The sequence below is a fragment of the Sebastes umbrosus genome, chromosome 24, assembly GCF_015220745.1.
Source record: "Sebastes umbrosus isolate fSebUmb1 chromosome 24, fSebUmb1.pri, whole genome shotgun sequence".
Lineage (NCBI taxonomy): Eukaryota > Metazoa > Chordata > Actinopteri > Perciformes > Sebastidae > Sebastes > Sebastes umbrosus.
This window is the reverse complement of record NC_051292.1, coordinates 8,323,682-8,333,372: the sequence shown is the minus strand read 5'-3', so window position 1 is coordinate 8,333,372 and position 9,691 is coordinate 8,323,682. Positions and strand designations below refer to the sequence as shown.

The 9,691-nt window shown below is 38.6% G+C and overlaps 3 protein-coding genes across 13 annotated transcripts in view; 2 read left to right on the top strand and 1 right to left on the bottom strand.

Moving 5' to 3' along the window:
* The first annotated feature begins 285 nt into the window (after positions 1-285).
* sap18 (Sin3A-associated protein) lies at positions 286-2,974 on the top strand. Its single transcript, XM_037761868.1, has 4 exons — positions 286-479; positions 2,243-2,352; positions 2,452-2,574; positions 2,675-2,974. The coding sequence occupies exons 1-4, from the start codon at positions 408-410 to the stop codon at positions 2,829-2,831; spliced, it is 462 nt and encodes a 153-aa protein (XP_037617796.1). The 5' UTR covers positions 286-407; the 3' UTR covers positions 2,832-2,974.
* A 1,197-nt stretch (positions 2,975-4,171) lies between these two features.
* On the top strand, positions 4,172-7,835 carry rtraf (RNA transcription, translation and transport factor). The gene is made up of 8 exons (XM_037761866.1): positions 4,172-4,352; positions 4,818-4,942; positions 5,724-5,823; positions 6,044-6,124; positions 6,218-6,306; positions 6,921-6,989; positions 7,132-7,180; positions 7,304-7,835. The coding sequence occupies exons 1-8, from the start codon at positions 4,292-4,294 to the stop codon at positions 7,456-7,458; spliced, it is 729 nt and encodes a 242-aa protein (XP_037617794.1). The 5' UTR covers positions 4,172-4,291; the 3' UTR covers positions 7,459-7,835.
* A 112-nt stretch (positions 7,836-7,947) lies between these two features.
* nid2a (nidogen 2a (osteonidogen)) overlaps positions 7,948-9,691 on the bottom strand; it is a 54,630-nt gene continuing 52,886 nt past the window's right edge. For 9 of the 11 annotated variants that reach the window (XM_037761834.1, XM_037761835.1, XM_037761839.1 and 6 more), the window contains 2 exons: positions 8,950-9,006; positions 7,948-8,868 (listed from right to left, as the gene is read on the bottom strand). In XM_037761834.1, the coding sequence (XP_037617762.1) occupies positions 8,960-9,006 (47 nt within the window). In that variant the 3' untranslated portion in view covers positions 7,948-8,868; positions 8,950-8,959. Of the gene's footprint in view, positions 8,869-8,949; positions 9,050-9,691 lie in introns of all 11 variants that reach the window. The other 2 variants (XR_005205755.1, XM_037761836.1) reach the window with 2 other exon arrangements.

Here is a 9,691-nt window from a genome sequence, read left to right as displayed (position 1 = left end):
GTATAGAGATAGATAAAACAAAGATATTCACTGTACAGAGATAGATGACACAGATATTTACTGTATAGAGATAGATCAAACAAAGATATTCACTGTACAGAGATAGATGACACAGATATTTACTGTATAGAGATAGATAAAACAAAGATATTCACTGTACAGAGATAGATAAAACAAAGATATTCACTGTACAGAGATAGATGACACAGAGATATTCACTCCAGTGGTCCAGTAGGTGGCGGTAATTCACCTCTAAGATGGTTTGCCAACCACCAATAATACACCAACGTAGAAGAAGAAGGCCACCGGAACCGGAAGCAGCCCTCGCTCTCATTAGCCGCTGCAGCACGGTGGTTGAAGCTAAAGGTCGGTAACGTTTCCTAAAGTGCTTTAAACACATCGCTGAAATGGCTCTTGAATCACGGATTACACAGGAAGAGATCAAGAAGGAGCCTGAGAAGCCCATCGACCGAGAAAAGGTAATACAGTGAACTTGTTTTCCTGAATGAGCTCTGAGCTAGCTCTGCTCTGCTAGCTCAGCTAGCCACACATGCTAACAGTAAGTTCACTGTTACCTAGGAGACTGTTTGACTTCAGGACTAACTACAGACATCATAACAAAGATACAGCACTAGTTCATCTCTACTTAAGATGCAACATGCTCTGCTCATCACCTGTTAATAAACAGAGAGGGAATAGTAGCTTCTGCGGTGTGCTAATGCTAGCGTGCTAGTGCTAGTGCAGAAACACACATTGAACCTTTTCAGTGTTATTAAAGGGAAAACTAAAACATGCAAATAATTATTCTAACTATTATTATTACCCTTAATCTGTGTCATACATAAATATAAATTAATTACCGATATAATTATCCTTATCAAAATATAAATTTGTTATCAATCCAGAATACCAATTCATTACTTATAATATAACTTAATCACAACACTAATTCATTACTTATAATATAACTTAATCACAATACTAATTCATTACTTATAATATAACTTAATCACAACACTAATTCATTACTTATAATATAACTTAATCACAACACTAATTCATTACTTATAATATAACTTAATCACAATACTAATTCATTACTTATAATATAACTTAATCACAATACTAATTCATTACTTATAATATAACTTAATCACAACACTAATTCATTACTTATAATGTAACTTAATCACAATACTAATTCATTACTTATAATATAACTTAATCACAACACTAATTCATTACTTATAATATAACTTAATCACAATACCAATTCATTACTTATAATATAACTTAATCACAACACTAATTCATTACTTATAATATAACTTAATCACAACACTAATTCATTACTTATAACATAACTTAATCACAATACTAATTCATTACTTACAATATAACTTAATCACAATACTAATTCATTACTTATAATATAACTTAATCACAATACTAATTCATTACTTACAATATAACTTAATCACAATACTAATTCATTACTTATAATATAACTTAATCACAATACTAATTCATTACTTATAATATAACTTAATATCCATACTAATTCATTACTTATAATATAACTTAATCACAATACTAATTCATTACTTATAATATAACTTAATCACAATACTAATTCATTACTTATAATATAACTTAATCACAATACCAATTCATTACTTATAATATAACTTAATCACAATACTAATTCCCCCTCTGGAATCATCATGCCAAATTTGGTGCTTGTATCACTATCGGTATGATTTTTCCACTATCTGCTCCACTATATGTAGATTTAAAAAACTCATTCAATGTGAAAAGAACTATTCTTAGTTTCAGGTGGTTATACACTAACGGAAACATATAAATATTATATTTAATTTTTGGTAATATAGCCCCCCAAATGCTACACACGGCTCCTTAAAGTGTATACTTTATGTATATACATTCAGATACTATTAATAGTAATACTATCATGACTACTTACCAATTTCAACCCCTCCTAAAGATAGCAATAGTGTTGTTAATATCTAACGTTACTGTATATTGGCACTAAAATGTTGTGTTGTAGATAGTCGGTGTGACCAATAAGGGGCAGCAAACTTTTGAAACTCTACCAGCTTTCAAAATAAAACTTATGAATAAATAAATGATTCAGATTTGTTAGATTACCTGTCTATATTGTCTTGCCATTCTGTGTACTTTTTATTTATACCCTTCTGTTTAATGCTTATTTTTGCTGCAGACCTGCCCCCTTCTGCTGCGAGTATTCACCACCAACAGTGGCCGACACCACAGACCAGATGAATTCGCCCGTGGCAACGTTCCCTCTAGCGAACTCCAGATATACACATGGTGAGGTTGCAGACATTTCACTCTATTTTCTTTGTCGTATTATGTGTCAATAGAGCATTTGTCAGTGTTTTTTGACTCTATTCTGTGTGTGTTTTTCAGGATGGATGCTACTCTGAAGGAGCTGACAAGCCTGGTGAAGGAAGTGTATCCAGAGGCCAGAAAAAAGGGGACCCACTTCAGCTTTGCCATCGTTTACCCCGACCCCAGAGGGAAACCGTACAGGTTGGTATCGCACTCAAACAGCAGGCCACCTGCTTATTAAATGGTCTGGTGAATTTGTGTGAACCGTATTTTGAAACACATGTCTGTCCCCCCCTAACAGGTTGAAAGATATCGGCAACACTGTATCCGGCAGGAAAGGCGCAGATGACTCCATGACGTTGCAGTCTCAGCGCTTCCAGATCGGGGACTACCTGGACATAGCTATCACGCCGCCCAACAGAGCCCCGCCCCTTAACCCCCGCATGAGGCCCTTCTGAAAATAAACGCAGACACATAAACCAACACTCATCAACCGAAGTTGTTTTTTTTTTGTTTAGTTTTTCCAGTGCATCATTTCCATTGGATGGTTTTTGCCTCATTTTTTAAAATGTGAAGTGTAATAAAGTTGTCATTTTTTTTCCAAAGTTTGTGCCCCTTTCTGTGAGATGGTATTAGGAATTACATTTTAATTCAGTGCATTAAACTACACTTTTATTTTGAAAAAACTTTATAATTTTATCAGATTTAAGGCAGTCCAACATAACATATTTGGAGTCAGAATTCCTGGTGGCACCTCAGTTATGTTTCCAATTTTTAAGTTAAATCATTTTTAGTAGTATCATCGCTGCCTTCAATTATGATTTATAACACTGAAATGAGTTAAATGCTACACAAAACTGCAGGAATGTTAAAGGGACTCTTTCTAACTTCTTACATGTATAAATCACCCGAGTCGGTGTCCCATGCGCGCTCGCATATTCGCGCTCGAGTGTGGCTAAACTGTCCAGACAAGACTCCAACACAAGGAAGCACCAAAACCGCAAAGTTATATCTAGTGAAGCCCGTCTGTTAAACAGTGTTGGTCGTAGCTTTGGTCTCCAGGGCCGGAGTCTCTGCTGTACTCTGCTCCTCTGCTCCTCTGCCTGCAGTCAGCTCGCTCCACCTCACGTGCGTGCGCGCACACTACACACTGCAGAAGACTTCGCAGCTCTGAGAATATCTAGTGAATGTACAGTGGACGTTTGTGCAGAAATAAATGCTGCAGTTCCTCCAGACCAACAGAGGTTTCCCGTTCCTTGTGAAGTGGCGGGTTACGTTATCGTCTCCGACCGGGTGCCGGTGTCTTCCCTGTTCCCTCCGGCTGCGGTCAGGAGGCTGAAGCCGTAAAAGCCAACACTAGGATCAGCAGTGATTCATGGAGAGACCTTCGTCTGGTCAGCTAACATTACTGCCAAGCAGGTGAAATATAGAGTGATATTGTGCTTTTAGCTGACGTGTGTCCCCTCACTGTGTTGAGCGATGCTCGTTCATGTCTATGTAGAGCGAACACAAGCGCGAGCCCGACACTGACTTTAATTGACTTAACGGCCAAAGGTGTCGCTGTTAACAAGCATTTCTGATTCTTACAAACAGTCCCTTTAATGTGTAAGAAATTATACAAAATGAAATCAGAGTTTTGAACCAAAATACACCAATATGTATCAAAAAAAAAATGGGACAGGGTATATCTTTAAAAATTGCTGTTGTGGTAATGCCACACTAATACTGACAGTGCATTTACATGTAGTGCAGGTGGTCAGTAAGGAGAATCTTATTTTGAAAATCTTAACAGGAAGTTATAGGATGTCCGGCCGCGCATGCGTAGTGCCCCACACCGACAGCTAGCAGAGCAAACAGCCCAGCTAGACAAATATAAACTAAAGAAATCAGCTATTTACACACAAAAACACACGTTGAAATGTTTCGGAGAAAGCTGACAGCGTTAGATTATCACAACCCCGGTGGATTTGACAGCACAGGTGAGATAAAAACCCTTCAAAGAGCTCTTAAATGTGGTTGTTAAACATTGAGCAGCTAACGTGTGTATACAGGTATTACACGTTCTGTCACTGTGGAGACAACGCAGTGCCAGACTCCATTCATAAAACACTAGTTTTAAGATGCTTTTTGGCTTAAAATCCTGAATATGATAGGACACCAGATAATTTTTTTTTTTACAATCATTTCATAAGCCAGATTTTAATTCGGCTATGTTAAAGGACGTGTGCACCTTTTGTTTTTACACCTGTTAAAGCAGTGAAGTAAAAGCTATTTAGCAGATGTTATGGAGAATTAGTAGAAGTAAAAAGCACACTAATTGCTCTGCAGCCCCTTATCTTAATCCTGCAAAGAAGGCTGAGATTGCATAGTTTATTCAGTGTGTCTCTACTGTAGCCATTTGGCTTATTAGTGTGCAAACTACTATGTGTTTCTCCTCTGCATAGATGAAACCCAGTTTAGGAACTGCATTGTGTGGCTGGAGGACCAGAAGATCAGACATTATAAGATAGAGGACAGAGGAAACCTGAGGAACATCCCCAGCTCAGACTGGCCCAAAGCCTACCAGAAGGTAACACCACTTTTTTTTTTTATCTAATGCCAAACTTTGACTTGTTGAAAATAAAACCCTTTAAAGGCGCAGTGTGTGTAGGATCTGGAGGCATCCAGAGGTGTGGTTGCAGATTGCAACCAACGCAAACTTCGCCCGTGTGCCAAGCGTTGTAGGAGAGGGGTCAGCAACCTTTACTATCAAAAGAGCCATTTTAGGCAAAAAAAACTGTCTTGAGCTGCAAAAACATTTGAGCATTGTGATGAAGGTAACACAGTTTATAGTCTAAGTATATAAGTCTAATGCAGTGAGGGCCCAAGTGCAAATGTACTACGGAGTATTAGGGCCACATTGAGGGAAAAAACATCTGAGATTTTGAGAATAAATTCATAATATAACGAGAATAAAGTCATAACTTTACGAGAAAAAACGATGGAATATTACAAAAATAAAGTTATAACTTTACAGGGGGAAAAATTCGCAACATTACGAGAATAAAGTCATAACTTTACAAGAAAAAAAGACGGAATATTACAAGAATAAAGTCATAACTTTATGAGAAAAGAAGTCGTAATATTACGAGAATAAAGTCATAACTTTACGATTTTCTTTTTTATTTATTTTATGTGGGATTTGTTTAATTTTTGTTGTCATTTTTATGTGCCAATAGAGCCACCTAAATCCTACACACTGTTCCTTTAAAGCTTACATGAATGGTATTAGGAATAGGATTTCCATCACTGTTGTGGAGCTGTCAGCACTTTCTTACATTATGTGTCTGGTGTCCTTTTCCTGTGTGCAGTACCTGCAGGACCTGAATTGTCCTTTTGGAGATCAGGAGAAGAACGAGGCTGTAGACTGGTTACTGGGTCTGGCTGTAAGATATGAATATGGAGACAATGGTAAGGTATCACTACGGTGTAACACTGATGATGCCCAGTAGATGGAGACATTATAAAAGAAATAATGTTCATCAGTCACAGTCAAGTTATACTTTGACAGAAACTGTTGAAAACCAATAAACAAATGGAAGTCAAAACTAAAATAATCTTTATATTCCTGTTTGGATTCACTAGTATATTCTCTATAACGCCACACTGTTTATATTGTGTCTCTCTTCAGTGGACAAGTATAAGAACTGTGAGCCGCTGGCAGCCTCCAGCAACAGTGACAAAGTGGTTGACCCTCTCCTCAACCTTGACAGTAAGTAGGAACACTTCTCTGCTTGTCCTTGTACTTTGCCATTTCTTTTTCATCTCTTTGATCCGAGGTGAAAGCATCACTTGTTTCTTTTAGGTAATTCACCAGAATTCAAAGCAGGAGTGACGGCTCTGGCCAACATCCTAAAGATCCAACGACATGACGACTACCTGGTTATGCTCAAGGTGGGAGTGTACTCATACTTTTAAACTTCTCTTAAAAGTCTTCCTGACTAAGGCTCTTAAGACTTTATATACTTGTTTTTTAATATTTAAAGAGGACCTATTATGCTTTGTGCTTTTTCCCTTTCCTTTAGTGCGTTATGTAGTTTTTTGTACATGTAAAAGGTCTGCAAAGTTACAAAGCCCAAAGTCGCTAGAAGTCCCGCCTTTTCTTCTGTAACGTTGTGATGTCACCAAGTAACACTTTAGCATATTACCTGCCTAGCGGCTAGTTTGGAAAGCCCTCAAACACAGCTAGTTAGAGCGGAGCTGGAGCGGAGTCCGAAGAGTTTGGTTTGGTTGACAAATCACAACAGAGTAGGCCAGCTGACCAATCAGAGCAGACTGGGCTTTTCGGGAGGGGGGGTAGCTTAAACGGAGCGTTTTAAACAGAGGGTGAAAAGAGGTGCTGCAGCACAGCCGCTATGAGAAAAATAAAGCTTTTTTTGAACATTAAAGCATGTAAACATGTTCAAGTAGAAACCCAAAATACAAGTATGCACCTGAAAATAAGCATAATAGGTCCACTTTAATAAAAAATTGTCATACTAATCTGTGTTTTCCTGTACTTTTGCCAGGCTATTCGTATTCTGATCCAGGACAGACTTTCTCCAGAATCCATCACTAAAGCCAACCAGAATACAGAGGTATTGCAATATATTTTGTATCAAGAATGATGTCTAGAGATTCTTCTATTTTACACGTAATTGAATTAAAAACTTAAAGTGAATTGAGTGGTTTAAATGAGCCATGTCATGTATAACATGTATATGTTCCTGTGTTTCCCAGGGTATTCCAGTAGCTTTAGACAAGCACGTCTTGGGTTTCGACACTGGAGGTGAGTGCTGCTTTTTTGCAAATTCAAACACTAGAAGACAGTAAGAGAAAATATACAATTTCTGTTAAAACCCTCAGATTAATATTGGCAACAAATTAAAATATAAATTGCATTTCTTCTCAGATGCCACTCTGAACGAAGCGGCCCAGATCCTGCGCCTACTGCACATCGAGGAGCTGAGGGAGCTCCAGACCAAGATCAACGAGGCCATCGTAGCCGTCCAGGCCATCATAGCCGACCCCAAGACGGACCACAGGCTGGGCAAGGTCGGCAGATGAGAGCGAGGACGGAGAGGGGACGCCGGAGGAACGGAAAGACTTGAACCACGGGAGATTTAATTTGATTTTGAGACGAAAAGTCTGCGTTGGACATAAATTAATTTGTGTTTTTTTCCGTTGTTGCACGAGATCAGACCGATCACATTGGGAATTTGGATGCCAAATTTTCAGATGCTGTCTTTCATTTTTGTACTTCCGCATGGATACGTTTACACAACAACACGGTACAATCGTTTTTGATTGATTAGTAATCTCCATAGAAACCATAGAAGCTTATGAAATATTCAAACTGACATTTTTTTTTTGCAAATGGAAGAAGACATTGTTTTGAAATAGTTGACGCTGTGTGGGAAAATATATAAATACAGCTGAACAGAGTTTGGCTCCTGTGCTTCTTGTGTGCTTGTCTTGGATGTTTGCTGGTTATTATCCTCCGTTAGCATCAGACCTGGATGGAAACAAGAATACAACAATCCCCCAAAAAGCCTGTCAAGTACCAAATCACATTTTATTGTTATAAATATCACATCTTATAAAAAGATAAAGATTTGAGAAGTAGTAGTAGTAAAAAATATTTGGCAAAAAAAAGCATGTAATGTCCTTTCATCATGTGTGAAATACAGATTAGTAGTGCAGAGAGATATGGCTGGACTGATCTGAGCGTGGCACACAGGGCTCAGGGAAATACATTATTACAGAGAATCAGATTGCAGTAATCTGATTACAAAAAAAACGATTTCACGCACCCAACAATGGCAATGATTTTCCACTTAGCATATTTTTATGGAATTTGAAAAATAAGCTCATTTGCTTTTTTGCCAAGAGTTGGATGAGAAGATTGATCAATCTTCTCGTCTAATTCTCGTCAAGAAAGGAAAAAAAATTCCCAAAACATTTAACCATTCTTTTGACCTGTTTTTATTCCACAGCTAAATAAAGACACTTGAGTTTAAAAGCCGCTGTGGCCAGCCGACCAAAAAAGAAATCAGAAGCTCAGTTTCACGACAGAACTTTGGCTCGAACAGTTTCAGGTCATTCTTCTTTGGCTTTAACGGACAGAAGAACCTACACTCGCATACGTTTTAAAATCTGATTTCATTTGTTCTGTAGCTTCAATCGATAAAAAAACAACTCGCGTACAAAAATACAGTAGAAAAAACAAACTAAAAATGAGGTATAAAACAAATTTACAAAACATTTATTTTGGGGTTATATCTTTAAGGTGAGTGGAGGGGTTGTAAATTTGTTCTGGTGGTCGACCTGGCAGCACGAGGCCATCTTGCGTCCTAGTGTTTTTTCGGAGGGACACTGGAGGCTCTTTTTAAGGTGGTCCTGCCCTCTGATCAGGAATCGCCCCAGAACTTTAGCACCAAAGGATACTGCAGCTGCCGCTCTGACGTTAGTGGCTCCCTGAGACAAAAATCACACATTTAAGAGTACAAAATACAACTTATATGACACATATATTACATTTCTAGTTGAAGTACAAACCTGTTTTCTTCTAGTTTAAATCTCCAGGTGGAAATGAAGAGCTCTGATTTTCTCTTCCTGTGTGAATCCAACAGGATGAGAGCTTAAGTGCTGCAGTGGCCTAATGACAGAACAAACAGAGCCTCCATCCTGAACAAAGCCCTACACTTAACAACTTGAGAGTTATCTCCGTAAAGAGCATGTGTTGCGTCGGTGTTCGTGCATTCAACAATAACAGCTTTTAAGCCTCTTACAACCAGCTCCCTGGTGTGTTTTAGAGCCGTCATCATGGTCACAATTACACCACGCGTCCACGTCTTTGAAGCAAGTGGCTGTTATTTAGTCGGAGGCTTTAGAGAGGGGCGAGAGGACGCGCAGACGTGACATTTACAGCAACACACGGCCGTCATGCGGACCGTTCTGAGAGTCAGACTGAATTGTGTTCAAACTCTTCTATCATGAGCAGATATTACACTCTCTGCTCACATCTGCCAAGGTGCTACTTTAGGGATTATCCTGTGTTTAGGGGGCTACTTTGTACTTTAAAGGTGTCTAACGCGAGGCTTTGAAAAGGACTTGAAGCCATCTGCACACGTCAACACATCAAACGTGACGCACACAAACACAAAATACAGGTAGAGGGTCGCAGGCAGCTGTGTAATCATTGTTCTCGTGTCTGTATTGGATGTGAAGTCACCACACACACACACAGTGGAGCAGAGGGTCTAAGCCAGCTGTGTGATGACTGTTTTCTGGGTGCAGG

Excerpts from the sequence above, each read along its gene's own strand:
- rtraf (XM_037761866.1), top strand. The coding sequence starts at position 4,292 with ATGTTTCGGAGAAAGCTGACAGCGTTAGATTATCACAACCCCGGTGGA. Across the intron at positions 6,125-6,217 it reads CCCTCTCCTCAACCTTGACA|GTAATTCACCAGAATTCAAA; the intron begins GTAAGTAGGAAC and ends TGTTTCTTTTAG. Across the intron at positions 6,990-7,131 it reads AAGCCAACCAGAATACAGAG|GGTATTCCAGTAGCTTTAGA; the intron begins GTATTGCAATAT and ends TGTGTTTCCCAG.
- sap18 (XM_037761868.1), top strand. The coding sequence starts at position 408 with ATGGCTCTTGAATCACGGATTACACAGGAAGAGATCAAGAAGGAGCCT. Across the intron at positions 2,353-2,451 it reads GAACTCCAGATATACACATG|GATGGATGCTACTCTGAAGG; the intron begins GTGAGGTTGCAG and ends TGTGTTTTTCAG. Across the intron at positions 2,575-2,674 it reads CCCAGAGGGAAACCGTACAG|GTTGAAAGATATCGGCAACA; the intron begins GTTGGTATCGCA and ends CCCCCCTAACAG.